We start from the raw sequence: 15,520 nt of genomic DNA, 5'->3' as shown, positions 1-15,520 counted from the left end.
TATAGTAATTATCAAAATTATCTGCCACTGTTAAGAAAGGTAGACATGTTCAACCTATACTGGATTACATGACATCTAGGGGAAGAGTGGGGGAAAGGAGGAGGGAAAAGAACACAAGGTTTTACAAGGGACAATGGTGAAAAATTATCCTTGCATATGTTTTGAAAATAAAAAGCTTCAATTAAAAAAAAAATGTAATGTAGTGAATTAATATTGTTGCAGAAACTTCAACCTTGGCATTTATTACTTTCTGTGTGCTTGGGTATTCAACCTTAATAGAGGTAGTAATGCTTTAATATAATTAAGTATTCATTTTCAAAGTTTAAAAGACAAAAAAACCACACACACAAAGAAAGAAAGATAGAACAGTGGAACAGAGTAGATATAAAATACATGGTAGCAAAGTATAGTAATCTTTGTAAAACTATAAAGATTTAAACTTTCAAGATCATTGTTTGATTAAAAAAACCATTATTGATTTGGGAAAAGTGGAAAGCAATCTTATAGAAATTGGGCATAAATCAATATCTTACACCATTTGCCAAGATAAAGTCAAAATGGATACATGATCTATATGTAAAGGGATATATAAGAAAAGTAAAAGAACATGGAAAATATTACCTATAAGAACAATTTATAAATAAACAGGAGAGAAAGCATTGTTAAGGTATAAAATGGAAATTTTCTATTATTACATTAATTAATGTGAAAAGATTTTGTACAAATAAAACCAATGTAATCAAGATTAGAAGGAAAATTGGGGGAAAATTTTTGTAGACAGTTTCTCAAAGGTCTTATATCTCAGATATATAAAGAACTTTGTCAAATGTATAAGAATACAAGTCATTCCCCTGTTGATAAATGGTCAAAAGATATGAAAAAGGCTGTTATTTGATGAAGAAATCAAAATAAATAAATATATTTAATATAAAATAAATACATATATAGTCATATGAAAAAATACTCTACATCATTGCTAATTAGAGAAATGCAAATTAAAATAATTTTAAGATATCATCTCACCTAATATATTGGCTAAAATTATAGAAAAGGAAAGCAACAAATGTTGGAGGGGATATAGAAAAAACGGGAAACTCATTGGTGTTGGTGGAACTAATAGGTGGAACTGTGTATTGAGCCAACAATTTTGGAGAGCAATCTGGAATTATGCCCAGAGAGTTTTTAAACTGTATACCCTTTGACCTAGCTATACCCCTTGGGTCTGTTTCCCAAGTTGATAAGGGAAAAAGGAAAAAACAAACAAACAAAAAAACAAACCTCCAAATGTTCTAAAATATTTTCTGGTGGTAAAGAAAGGAAAATGGAGGAGATGCTCATGAATGAGTAATGGCTGAAAAAAGACGTCTGTATGATTGTCACGGAATACTACTGTGCTGTAAGGAATGAGCTCAATGATTTTAGAAAAAACATGTAAAGACTTGCAGGAAATAATGAAAAATGAGCAGAACCAGCAGAATACACAATAATAGGAATATTATTCTAAGAACAATTTTAAACAAATTATTTTGAGTATTACATCAGCTACAAAGGACCTATGAAGGAAGATGCGATTGTTAAGGAATGTTAAGGGATCCCTTGACCTTTTTGAGTTGCTACATTTTCTGGAAACACTGGACCAGAGGATACAGGGGAACCTGAATGTGTCTACAATGAAGTCTCACTCCCACCCCACCCCTAGCTGACATAAAGTGCTGTTTGCATCCCAGGTACCAGTCAGTCTGAACTAGAATGAGAAACCGTGACCTTGTAAATAAGCAGACTATTCTATCTTCACAGTTTCATAGTTCCCAAGGAGAAAGAGTAAGGTTTTTGCCATCACTTTGCTCCTCCCTTTTTGGGAGGGGTTTTGTTCTTTACCCATTTTTATTGCATCTTTCTCCCCACCTGAGCCACATCCCTTTAGGGGGAGATTTTTATTGTTTTTTTTTTTTTTTTTTTTTTTTCCAACTCCTTTGATAAGGGACTGGCATAAATGTACTATAATATGCAAGCTTTTGTATGGATTGTGACCTCTTTGGGTTCCACATGCATGTTCATTCCTCTTATAATAAATTTAGCTTTCCCTAAGTTTTGTGAAGTTGTAATTGTCTCTAGATACTATCTACGTCCAAGGAAAGAACTGATAAACAGAAGTATGCATGGTATGATTTTACATATTTACATACATATATATTTGTCTAATGATATTTTCTGGGGCAAATGGGGAGGACTGAAGAAAAAAAATAAGAAAAATAGAAAAGCGGGGTAGCATTTATTCCATAGGTTATTTTTGTTTTGTTTTTAAGTAAACCATAAGAAATGAAAATTCATGAATTTATTTTGGATCCTCTTTTTATGTTGTGCTCGTGGAAATTTTTTTTTTTGCCTTTTTATATTTAAATTCAAAATGAAATAAAACAATTTAAAAGTGAAACATAAGGCAAAATTCTCAGCTGAAAGTTTGGTGGGAATGGGAGGTCTAAGGAAGACTGAAAATATTTGGAAGAGTGAAATAGCCATAACTATACTACTGGGGCATCTCAACCTCCCTCTATCAGAACTAGATAAATTGAACCACAAAATAAACAAGAAAGAAATTAAGGAGGTAAATAGAACTTTAGATAAGTTAGGTATAATAGACCTTTGGAGAAAATTAAATGGAAAAAAAAGAGATTATACTTTTTTCTTAGTGGTACATGGAGCTCCAAAACTCTTCTTTCTTTCTGACTTTGGAGATGAGCCATGAGGTAAAGCACTTGAGAAGCTCCTTGAAGGAAAGAGTCTCCTTGAACTCTGCCTCTGTGAGAGACCCGCCTCAGAGAATCAAAATAAAGTGGTTTATCTTGGTGGGACTAGTTGAAGTCATCTCATTTAGCTAGAGATCTAGATTTCTATTGACTCCTACTGTTGGCTCAAAACCATTCCCAGTAAGTGGTCTCATCTAGGCCTGGGGGCAGTGACAGCATTGAGGGAATCTCATTGGGTTGAAACTTCTGTCTCAGATTACCTTATAAAAACAATTTAAAACTCAGTCCTTGCAAAGGACCTAACATGACAAGGAACTTCTTTCTCCCTGGCATAGCAGTAACCTCTGCCTGCTGAAATAATATTCTCTTTCAGCATTACCGTCTCTTTATCTTTCTTACCTATTTCTCTAACAAGATTTTATACCTCTCTGTCGGGATTTCTCTGCTAGAAACTATTTCTCTGCCAGGACCTAGCCACCAAGGAATTCAGTTTTGCTATTCATGCATAGCAAAGACTGACTTCCCAATGCCAATAATAAACTTCTTTTACCAGTCTAGCTTTTCGGATTCATAAATTCTTTTACAAAGGACTTCTTCAGTGCCAGAAGGGAGTTCCCATAACTCCCTACCCTGCGCCAAATCCTAGGGGGATTTAGGGGAGCCAAACCTCTTCATTTGGTTCTGAACCCAGAACCTACCACTAACCTCATCATTTAACTCCCTGACCACCAGGAACCCTAATCTCATCATTTTGGTTCCCTGACCAGGAACCCCGAAATCTAGACCTCATTATCTACACAAAAATTGGCCATGTATAAGGCAAAAAAATTTTACAATCAAATGCAGAAAGGTAGAAAAAGAACATCCTTTTCGCACTCATGATGCAATAAAAATTACGAGCAATAAAGAGCAAAAATTAATTGGAAACTGAATAATCTAATCCTAAAGAATGAGCAGATAAAACAATAAATCACAGAAACAAATGATAATTTCATCCAAGAGAATGACAATTACGAAATAAAATACTTTTATGGGATGCAGCCAAAGCAGTTCTTAGGGTAAATTTTATATCTCTAGCTGCTTACTTGAACAAAATAGAAAAAGAAAAGATAAATGAATTGAGCAAGCAACTAAAAAAGATAGAAAAAGAACAAATTATCCCCCCCCAATTAAATACCAAGTTAAAAATTCTGAAAATAAAAGGAGAGATTAAAAAAATTGAAAGTAAGAAAACTATTGAATAAAGAAAACTAAGTTGATTTTATTTAAAAAAATCAAATAATCCTTTAATTAATTTAATTAGAAAAAAGAAAACCAAATCACCAGTACCAAAAATAAAAAGAATAAACTTACCTCCAAGGAAGAAGAAATTAAAGCAATAAGTAGGAGCTATTTTGCCCAACTGTACGCCAATAATTCTGATTAAATAAGTGAAATGGTTGAATACTTACAAAAATATAGATTGTTCACATTAACAGAGGAAGAAATAAATTAAATAGTCCCATTTTAGAAAAAAAAAATTGAAGAAGCTATTAATGAACCCCCTAAGAAAAAAATCTTTAGGTACTAGTGAATTCTATCAAACATTTAAAGAACAATTAATTCCAACATAATAAAAACTATTTGGAAAAATAGGGGAAGAAAGAGTTCTACCAAATTGCTTTTATGACAGATATGGTGCTTAAACCAGAAAGGGCCAAAACAAAGAAAATTATAGATTAATTTCCCTAATGAGTATTGATGCAAAAATGTTAAATCAAATACCAGCAAAGATATTACAGCAAATTATAACCAAGATAATATACTATGACCAAGTAGGATTTGTACCAAGAATGCATGGCTAGGTTCAATTATCAGGAAAGCTATATCAATAACATAATTAATCATATATTAGAAATAATATAATCAATAACAGAAATCACATGATTCTATCAGCAGATCCAGAAAAAACATGACAAAATACAACATCCATTCCTATTAAAAATACTAGAGAGTATAGGAATAAATGAAGTTTTCCTTAAAATAAGTAGCGTCTAAAACTATCAGCAAGCATCATATGTAATGGGGATAATCCACAAGCACTTCCAATAAGATCAGGGACAACAAGGTTGCCCACTATCACCATTACTATTCAATATCAAATTAGAAATGTTCGCTTCAGCAATAAGAGAAGAAAAAGACACTTTTTTTTTTTGTGGTTTGCTTGCATTTTGTTTTCTCTCATATTTTTTTCCTTTTTGATCTGATTTTTCTTATGCAACATGATAATTGTGTAAATATGTATAGAAGAATTACACATTTAACGTATATCTGCTGGTCTAGGGGGGGAGATGGTGGAAAAAGAGGGAAACAATCTGGAACACAAGGTTTTGCAAGGGTGAGTGTTGAAAATTATCATCTATGCATATATTTTGTTTTTGTTTTTCTTTTTGCTGAGGTAATTAGGTCACACAGGATCACACAGCCAGGAAGTATTAAGTGTCTGAGGCCAGATTTGAACTCAGGTCCTCCTGACTTCAGGACTGGTGCTCTATCCATTCACCAATTAGCTGCCCCCATGCATATATTTTGAAAATAAAAAGCTTTAGTAAAAAAACAAAAACAAAATTAAATTAAAGGAATTAAGAGTAGGTAATAAGAAAAACAAAATTATCACTCTTTGTAGATGATATGATGGTATACTCAGAGAATCCAATAAAAATATACCAGAAATAATGAACTTTAGCAAAATTGCAGGACATAAAGTAAATCCACATAAATCAATGGCATTTCTATATTACTAACAAAGTGTAGCAGCAAGAGATAGGAAGAGAAATTCACTTATAATTACCATAGATAATATAAAATAATTGGGAGTCTATCTGCCAAGACAGAGCCAGGAACTATATGAACACAATTACAAAAAGATTAACACAAATAAAGTTAAAGCTAAACAATTAGAATAATAGCCAAGTGCTCATGGATTGGCTGAGCTAAAAAAATGACAATTCCACCAAAATTTATTTATTCAGTGCTATGCCAATCAAACTTCCAAGAAATTACTTTTTAGAGCTAGAAAAAATTAAAATGCATCTGGAAGAACAAAAGGTCAAGAATTTCAAGGGAATAAGAAAAAAAAAAGCAAACAAAGGTGATCTAGTTGTATCAGATCTAAAATTATATTATAAAGCAGTGGTCATCAAAAAAATGTGGTACTGGCTAAGAAATAGAGCAGTGGATCATTGGAAGAGGTTAGGCTCATAAGATACAGTCAATGACTACCGTAATCTAGTGTTTAATAAACCCAAAGATTCCAGGTTTCTGGAATAAGAATTAACTATTTAACAAAAATTGCTGGGAAAATTGGAAAATAGTATGGCAGAAACTAGACACTGACCAACATCTAACTCTAAACCAAGATAAGGTTGAAATAGGTTCAGGATTTAGACATAAAGGGTGATGCTATAAGCAAATTAGGAGAACAAGGGATAGTCTACCTCGCAGATCTGTGGAGGAGGAAGAAATTTATGGCTAAAGAAGAACCAGAAATCATTATAAAATGCAAAATGGATAATTTTGATTGTATTAAATTAAACAGTTTTTGTACAAACAGAACAAATGCAGCCAATATTAGAAAGGAAGCAGTAAACTGGGGGGGAAATTTTACATTCAAGATTTCTGATAAAGACCTCATTTCTAAAATATATAGAAAATTGGTTCAAATTTATAACGAAAGCCATTCTCCAATTGATAAATGATCAAAGGATATGAACAATTTTCAGATGAAGAAACTAAAACAATTTGTAGTCATATGAAAAAATGCTCTAAGTCATTATTGATGCAAATTAAGACAACTTTGAGGTACCACTTCACACCTCTCAAAATGGCTGACAGGAAAAGATAAATGTTGGAGGGGATATGGGAAAACTGATGCATTGTTGGTGGAGTTGTGAACTAATCCAACCATTCTGGAGAGCAATTTGCGCATACTGTGATGCAGGAGTGTCTCTATCCCAAATAGTGAAAGCGAATAGTGATCATGTCTGTATCAGAAAGATATCATAAAAAAGGAAAAAGATCCACATGTGCAAAAATATTTGTGGCAGCCCTTTTTGTAAACTAGAACCAGAGTGGGCGCCCATCAGTTGGAGAGCAGCTGAACAAGTTGTGGTATATGGAATGTTATTCTGTAAGAAACGACCAACAGGATGATTTCAGAAAGGCCTGAAGAGACTGCCAGGAACTGATGCTGAGAGTAGAAGGACCGAGAACATTGTAGACTGCAAGACTGACCATCAACTGTGATGGCTATTTTCAACAGTGAGGTGATTCTGGCCAATTCTAATGGCACTGATGGAACCGTCTGCACCCCGAGAGGGCTGTGGGGACTGAATGTGGGTCACATCACAGCATTCTCACACCTTTTGTTTGCTTGCTTGTTTCTTCCCCCTTTGACCCAATTTTTCTCATGTAGCAGGATAAATGTGGAAATATGTTTAGAAGAACTATACATTTAACCCTAAAACCTGAAAAAATGAAAAATAAAGGTACCACTAAGGACAGCCTGAGCTGGACAGGACAACCTGCTTCAGACTCACCTTCTGCTCCAACTCCGGTGCTGCCACGTTCTTTACAGTGAACAACTGTGCGGAGAGACTCTTTCCGTCGAGGCAGGCTGGCATGTGTAGCCTACAGGGTAGTCTGAGACAGGGGATGGCCGAGAGCCTGGCCAGAAGCAGACAGCTGACCCCAGGGCTCCTACGGGTCATGGTCTGAGTAATCACTTCACTTTCCCCTGGCCCTCCTCTAAGGTGGGGGTGGCTTGAGCCCCTTCCCCCTCCACAGCATTGATATCCTCGGACTCAATTAATACAATACAAATGGACAGCCTGCTTTTGAACATAATTCTTGGACACCCATCCTCCCCACCTCAGGCCTGTCTGTGGCTCGCCTTGGGCACCTGGGAAGCTTCCACTCTCCTCCTGAAGTCCTCTTTACCAAGATTGGCCATCCCCCAACAGATCCCCTAGCCCCCATTGCTCTTGTCACAGAGCAGGCCTTCTCTGTGTAGTAAAGCTGCCAGTCTCTCCTGGCTTGGGCCCTTCTGCTTGACCCGCAGAGAAACCACCGATATGATTCCTCCACTTTCTGGGCACAGCGGGGGGGAGGGGAGGGGCCCTGCTGGCAGAAAAGGGAGGCAACAAGAGGGAGCAGCCCCCTCCCATCTATTCTGACGAGCACCAGACAGCACAGGCTGGTAGAATTGGCTTTATTTACAGACAGTGAGGAAAGAAGCAGTCTTACACACAAGCTTGGAGGCTGCACAGCACACGGCAGGGTCAGCGGGCCCCTCCTGCAGGGCACCGGCTCATTTTAATGCTTTCTGCAACATTCCCCAAGAGCCGTCAGAGAAGAGGAACAGCTCCTAGTCAGTCTGTACCGAGGCTCCCCGAGAACAAGCCCCAGCCTACCCTCTGGTCACTGCAACCGGGGAGGGGGGCAGGACAGCACTCAGTACAAAGTGAACCTCCGAAGACACAACCCCCAGCCCTCAAGGCCAGGCTCTGACCCCCCCCAGAGGAGGTTTGTTTGGGGGGGGAGAAGAAAGGCTGTTCCCTTTTTCTCCATCCCCTTCTTGAAGCAACTGCAAGTCTACTGAGGAAGACTGGCAGGGGCTCCCATGGGGCAGGGACTCCCACGGGAGGGGGAGGCTAACCCAAACAGGGCGGGGGGAGGAGGAGGGGCCAGGGCAACTTCATTCACTCCACTCACACACTTGGCATATGCAACTTTAATCAAACAAACAAAAAAAGGGGGGGAGGAAGAAGAGTCCCAGATGTACATTAAACGAAAAACTCCAAAGTGTAGACACAACTAAAGCTTCGCGGAGTCCGGCTACTTTTATGTACAGCTCCAGTTCCAAAAAAGCCATCCCAGGTATGTACAAAAGGGGTTTATACACAAGTCTGTACACGAGAGTCTATACATTTATTTCTGCAGAGCAACCCTCAGGCGTGACCTCTCAGGGAGGTCACCTGCACATCATTCATTCACATATCTTACAAAAAAAACAAACCAAGACAAAAGGGCCCGGTGGGCTGGAGGTGCGGCTGGGCGTCCAGCCGCCGCTCGAGGCTCCGCTCCCCGGCCACGCGGGCTGCTCGCCAAAGGTTCTCGGGGAGCGGGGCCGGGCGTGCCCGGGGCCCGGGTGTCCGTGTGCCCGTGGCCCCGGGCCTGGCCCGGCTTCACTGCCTGTACTCCAGTTCATCCACGCTGATGACTTTGGAGGGCATCGAGGGCAGCGGCTGCTGCAGCACGTCCGAGCCGAACCACTTGGCCAGGCCCACGGGGGAGGCGCTCCTCTGGCTTGGCCGGGGCTCCAGCTGCGGGGGGATGTGGGGCAGGCCCGGCCGGCCCGGCAGGTTCTGGGGGGGCGTCTGAACACCAATGGCTGTTCCCTGCGAGCCGGAGCCTGGGGGGTGGAGGACTGTGGAGAAAGAGAGATGGTTAGGAACGCCCTGCAAGCAGGAGAGACCCCAGAGCGGGCCAAGTCCGGGGACTCATGCCCTGCCCAAGGACCAGGAGCAGCACCACCCGGTCCTTCTGGAAGGGACTTTGACAACAGCCCAGGGAGAACCCAGATATGACCTGCCCGGAGCTGCCCACCTCGTGGGTCAGGGCTGAGTAAAGCCGGACGTGGTCACTCCCCAGCCCAGCACCCAGGACACCACAAAGACCCAGAAGCTGGGCAGTTGATGTCAGGGTGCCGGCTCCTCTGGAGAGCAGGGCCCCCCCAAATAGGCGCCAGGCCCAGCTCTGGGATGGCAGCCCTCTGCAAGGAGCTCTGAGGGATCTTTGCACCAGGAATGTGCTGGAAAAGATCCCCAGAAAGGGAGCAACTGCTCCTGGTGGCCTGGTATCAGTCCTCAGAGAACCGACCCGAAGCCCTCAGAGGCTTGGTGCTGTGGGGCTGTCGCTGCAGGACCACGGGTGTCGAGAGCTGGAGAGGCCCCCACAGACAGCCAGATGCCCGGCTCCTCGGGTTCAGGAGCATCCCCAGGCAGCCAACAATCGTGGCTCTCAAAGCCAGGTCCCTTGCCCCCAGATACCGACCCTGCCAGGAGCTTTCCTAGGACCTACCTGACCGCTGCAGCTGCTGCTGCATCATTGCGAGCTGCAGAGGGGTCCCCGAGCGAGGGGTCAAGAGAGGGTGACTGGCCGCAGGGAGGGGGTAAAAGGGCTGCCCAAGGAGAGGGCCGGAGATCCCCTGCAAGTGAGACAAGTCCATCCCAGGAGGAAGCATACCTGTCACAGAAAAGGGCAAATGAAGTTAGAGTAACAGTCTCTGGGGAACGCTCAGAGCCACAGCTGATAGCATGTGTTAAAGGAGAGGCTAAGTCCCAAGAACCCGGCCTAAGAAGGCACATCCCGGACTTGGTGCCGAAAACCTTGGCACGGCCTAGCGTCACGAGCTCAGGTGTGCCCAGGGTCCCAGGGCTATTAACTCAGGCCCAGACTCTAGAGAGCCGGATCCTGGATCTGGAGGGATTTCCCTCAGCCGAGGCCCAGCAGATGAAGGGCCTGGGCACGGTGCCCCAGAGGGAGGAACCAGTTCTGTCAGCCAGGGTGAAGGAAGCTGCATGGGGCTTAGGGGTATCACTGTCCCAGGGCCCAGCACCCCCTGCAAAAGAAGAACTCACCAGCTTGAAGCAGAGATGGAAGGTGCTGAGGATGGACCCCCTGAGCAAGCATCCTTTGGACCAGTCCTGGGTGAAACTGATGAGCAGGCCGGACGATTGGAACGTGGGAGACAAGCGGGACCTGGTGGACAGGACGGAGGAAGGGGGCCCCGGGCACTGGGGAAGCCAGCGTGGGGGTCTTCCTGCCTGCTGCCTTAGGCCGGTAGTCCTGTTCTTTGGTGAAGCGGCTGGTCTGGGACAAGGGGGTGGAAGATGTCGATCGCTGCAGCGTGGAGAGTTTGGGGTTCATGGGAGGGGACGTATCGCGGTCTGGATTTGCCATGGAACTCAACAGAAGGTTCTCTGTAATGAAGCAAGCAGCTCTCTCACCACACTGACCCAAGAACCCGCCACACATTCGCAGACCAGCGAGTCTCCAATGGGCACTGCCCCGGCCTCCCTGTCTTACATTAGCTCAGTCTGAGGAAGGAGGCGAGACAAGAAGGCTCCCAATTGGCAGACAAGAAACCTGTAGAGGGATGCCCAATGGCCCAAGACCACCAGGGCCAATTCAGGCCTCCTGCCTCCAGGGCAGTCCCTCTGCAACCACAGGTGGCCTTGCCCCTCCTCACCCCACCCTACATCACAAACACAAGAAACAGAGAAATAACGAAGATTTCGCCATGGAACCAGCACCTGATGGGGCACCAAGGTCCTGGCCTTCCCTGCATGGGGCCAACAAGGGGAGGAGCCCCTGAGGCTGGCAGGCTCTTCTTGCCCCTTTCCTCTGGGCTGAATGTGCCCAACTCTAGCCACCAGCCTCACTTGGCATCATGCTGGCTCCCCCTGCACTCTAAGGGATCCTGTTCCAATGATCAGCTGCAGGGATGGTCTGAATCGAGGCCGCCCCCAGTGACCGCCGCTGCTCCCCCAGAGAGCTCTTCCCGATCTGAGAGGTTCATTCCTCATGTTCTCTCTCAAGATAAAGCATGGGGATTCTCTCTTCTGCCCACTTTTTAGGTGACCAGTCCATCCCCTGGGACCTATAAGCCCTTTCCTGACAAACAAGGGCTTGGGAGAAGCTGGGGAACGTGGTACCGCTTCTTCCACGAAGCCCTCTCCCTGAGGTTAGGTCCGGTACCCGCCTCGCCTCCAAAACTGGGGGGCCGAACTTCTGACGAGCATTCCAGCCTCCACTCTGGTCTCCAGAAAATATTAGCACAAAAAGGGCCCTGTACTCCAGGCAGCAGCTTGGGGGCTGGTCAACCTGCCAAAGGTGATCTGGCCCGGCCTACCTGCCTCCTGGTCAATCCTGAACTTCTCTGTTTACACCCAGAGACAAATTCAAGAGCCCATGGCCTTTCCTGGCTGGACCCGGGGCAGGGGACTGCTCTGCTCCAGAGAGCTGCCCAACACGCTCTACAAGGACAGACACTGGCAGGCTCTCCTCCCAGGAGGCCCTTGTTAGGTGGGTCTCTGTGGCTATGGAGAGTGCCCGTAATGGTCTATGGCATCTTTGCTGATTGGCACGTGCCCCCTGGCTTGGCTAGATGCAGACCTCCCCAGAGAGCTCTGTGAGCACAAAGTTGGATGGTCTGAGAGGAAGCCAGAAAGTCTTCACTACCAATAAGGTTGGATCCCCCCCCACCACACTGAGCTGGGAAACCATCCAGAGCGGCTCGGCAGAGGCCTAGATGCTCTGCCCCTCTTTGTGGGGTTCAGGGCCATGATCCAGACAGGGGCAACCCAGAAAATGGGCAGGCACATCCCGTCACTCCTGCTTACTGACCCTGACAAGACGAGCCTGGAGCACCAGACCCAGGTCAGAATCCTGCTTTGGCAAATGACTATTGGGGAACCTTTGGGAGAAGCACTCCAAAATGAGGGGGCACCCTGAATGGCGGCTCCGGCTCTCCAGTCTTGGCATTCTAGGCTCAGCCTTTGTTTGTTTGTTTGTTTTTTTTTTTTTTTAGAAAATCCTCAACAGGTTTGTGAGTAGAGCATTTCTCCAAGCCAGAGGGGCCATGAGCTTGGCAGCTGTTACACCCCCCCCCAAGATGCCAGGCTTTCTGCTGTGCAGGGCACCCTAAGTTTCCCTAGACTAGAGAACTGGAGCCACCATTCAATTTTGGAGTGCTTCCCCCCACAAAGGCTTCCACATGATGCTTTGCAGAGCAGGATTCTGGCCCAGGTCAGGTGCCCCACGCTGGTCTCAGGGTCAGTGGGCAGTGTTCCTTCCCCTGCTCTTCCTTTCACTCCCTTTCCCAATGACCACTTCTCTCCCTGGGACAAAAGCCCATCAGGACAGACCATTGCCCAGGGTCCCTCCCTAGCCAGGCCCCTTTCAGAAACGTCCCCATCAGAGAAACAAGTTCTTCCTTGTAGGGTTCCTCCTCTTCTCTCAGGGGGCCGAATTATCTCCCTCTTGCCAATGACATCAAGGACAAGTCTCAAGGCACTGCGGGCTGACTTAAAGAGCCTCTCCCAGCTCACCTGCCCCCAGTGACGCAGCGAGGGGCAGCGCCTCAGACAGGGTTCCCTGAGCTTCCTCCAGATGTCGCCCCGCCCCAGCAGCCCCTGCTCAGTACCTTCATTTGCCCTCTGGCCTTCCTCTTTCCCGTCGCTGGCCGGCTTTCCAGAAATGGGGTCTTCTTTGCTCTTCTCTTTGCTTTCATACATCCTGCGTATCACTGAGGTAGGAGTGAAGGAAGGAGACAGCTGCAAACAAAAGCAACATCCAGCCTGTTAAACACCAGCCTGACTGCCCAAGCCCCACCACGGCCGCTGTCCAGGCTCTGACCACACGAGGCCCTGGCTGCCTACTCCCAAGCCATCTCCCTTGGGCCCAGACAGGCTATATTTGTGCTGTGTCCCAGCGTCCTGGGGCAGACCCTGCATCAAAAGGCAAATGTGCGCTGCCTCAACGCAGGAGGAAACCCGGGGGGGATAGAAGCACTTGCTGAAGGCTAACATTAAAAGACGTGTGGAGGGTCAGCCAGAAGACGCCCAAGCACAGGGGCGTCCGGGGCAGGCCCATCCCCAGGCCCCCTCCTCCAGACCGCTCCGGGAGAGGCTCCCAGATCACTCCCATGTGCCCGACTCTGGTGCTTGTCTCTTGAGCCCCCAACCTAACCCACTCCCAAATGGCCCAATGTTCCTTCACCTCCATCAGACTGCTCTCGGACCTCCTGGGCCAGCAGCTCCCCAGGACAGAGAGCACCCCATTAAAACCACCTCCCATCACTCAATCTTGCCACCAACATAGGTGGGGACGAGGTCTAACACAGACCACGAGAACACTAAATTAGAGAGACCCGAGCCACAGGAGCGTCAGACCAGCCTCAGGAGGACGAGCGTCACCCCAAGGATCCCCTCTGGCCGCCCCTGAGGTGCTTCCTACCAGGCTTTCCTCACCCTCAGAAGGGACTGAAGTCTTCTCTCCACATCCTCTAACCCCAAGGCTGAGGACGGGTCTCCGAGGTCCCACCCCAGGACCAGGTAGGACAGCCCCGACTCTTCACAGAATTTACAAAGGGCTGTGGGGTCTTTTCTTTCCTTTTTTCCCCCTGAGGCAATTGGGGTTAAGTAACTTGCCCAGGGTCACACAGCTAGGAAATATTAAGTGTCTGAGCCAGAAATGAACTCAGATCCTCCTGACTTCAGCCATTGCACTACCCAGCTGCCCCGTGGGGTCTTTTCAATAGAGAAGGGAAAGCACAGGACAAGGCCAAGAGAAAACAGCCTCTGGGTATTCCAACAAGGATTTGAGCTGGCAAGAAAGGTTCAGGATGTATAAAATGCCCAAATCTCTTCCCACTTCCTCTCCTGCGTGGCCTCTGTAGCCGGGGCAGGGCCAACGTGGACAAGAGTGGTTCTGACTCCTCTAGATAGCCCACCACTCACCATGCTTGTGACAGCAGCGGCGGGCGCAGGAGACGCAGAGTTCCCTCGATGCCCAGGGGCTGGCGATTTGGCCACACGCTGCTGCCTGTCAAGAGAGGTCAGCCGGTCAGTGAGAGCGAGTGCTGGAGCCCCGCTCTCCCCCCATCCCGCCTCACACTGGGCGAGAGCACCACACCAAGTCCCAGGAGCAGATGATGGAGGAGCTGCTGAGGGCTCAGCACCGCCAAGCCCCATGCCCGCCCCAGAGGAGCTCGGCCCCGTGTAGCCCCCTGCCCATGCACTGGCTGACCCTCCTGTCTCACTTTTTCCGACACTCTGCTCCTGGCCCTCAGGAGACCAAGCACAGAACAGCCTATGTCTTCACCGGGCCTTTACCTGTAGCCCAGCAATAGGCCCCCCCCGATACTCCCCCTTTTCTCCCCCCACCTCGTCTCCACTCCTTGCTCGTGCTCGTCCAGAGAACAGTGTGCACAGGAGCTTCCAGTGAGGTCCTCAAACATCTGGGAACAACATAGCTGCGAGGTCTTCCTCAGCTTCTCACATCTTCTCTACTCTTCAACAACAGAACTCTAGAGCCCGCTCCGCCCTCACCGAAGGGTTCCCACTCTCAGGGTTCCCAGCCCTCTCAATGTCTGGCCGCTCCTCAGCCTCCGTGGCTCCTCAGGTCACCTCCATTCTGGGCGTCTCCCAAGAATCCATCCTCTGCCTTCTCTTGACATTCTCTTGGTGACGCCATCAGCTTCCCAGGTTTTCCTATCTCCAGAACGCTAACTTTATTCCTAATTTCTCCCTGAGCTTCAAGGTCTACTGTGTCCCCCACGCTGCTCACCACGTCCAAACACACCTCATTTTTCTCCCCAAAGGCAGCAGCCATCTTCCCAGGCTCCCTGAGCACTGCCATGGACATGATTCCATTTCTGCCTCTCCCTCTCCCTCAGCAGCACCACCTTAATTCAAGAGGATCCTCCTCATCTCTAGTCTTGGTGAGGGCACTAGCCTGGGGCTCACCACCCTCCTACCCATTTCCCACACTTCCCCACTGCTGCTCTCCTAAAAATTAAAGACCTCCAGGAGTGGAGGGCATCTCACTGTTGTATTCCTAGCGTTCAGCACGTGGTGGCACTTAATGCAATAAAATAAACACCTGCTGACTGATTCCTTTGGGCCCAGAGCGGCCCCCACATCCAGAGAGTATTTCTCATCTCCACCTGC

At 46.4% G+C, this 15,520-nt stretch overlaps 1 protein-coding gene across 4 annotated transcripts in view; it reads right to left on the bottom strand.

The window, feature by feature from the left end:
- Positions 1 to 7,978: 7,978 nt before the first annotated feature.
- The window catches only part of EIF4ENIF1 (eukaryotic translation initiation factor 4E nuclear import factor 1), a 43,772-nt gene continuing 36,230 nt past the window's right edge, over positions 7,979 to 15,520 (bottom strand). For all 4 annotated transcript variants that reach the window (XM_074293138.1, XM_074293145.1, XM_074293155.1 and 1 more), the window contains 5 exons: positions 14,309 to 14,393; positions 12,994 to 13,123; positions 10,427 to 10,768; positions 9,867 to 10,031; positions 7,979 to 9,213 (listed from right to left, as the gene is read on the bottom strand). In XM_074293138.1, coding sequence (XP_074149239.1) covers positions 8,972 to 9,213; positions 9,867 to 10,031; positions 10,427 to 10,768; positions 12,994 to 13,123; positions 14,309 to 14,393 — 964 coding nt within the window. In that variant the 3' untranslated portion in view covers positions 7,979 to 8,971. The remainder of the gene's footprint in view (positions 9,214 to 9,866; positions 10,032 to 10,426; positions 10,769 to 12,993; positions 13,124 to 14,308; positions 14,394 to 15,520) is intronic.

The sequence above is a fragment of the Sminthopsis crassicaudata genome, chromosome 1 (genome assembly GCF_048593235.1).
Source record: "Sminthopsis crassicaudata isolate SCR6 chromosome 1, ASM4859323v1, whole genome shotgun sequence".
Classification (NCBI taxonomy): Eukaryota; Metazoa; Chordata; class Mammalia; order Dasyuromorphia; family Dasyuridae; genus Sminthopsis; species Sminthopsis crassicaudata.
Note: the sequence above shows the minus strand (reverse complement) of the source record. Positions and strands in the feature narration are given on the sequence as shown.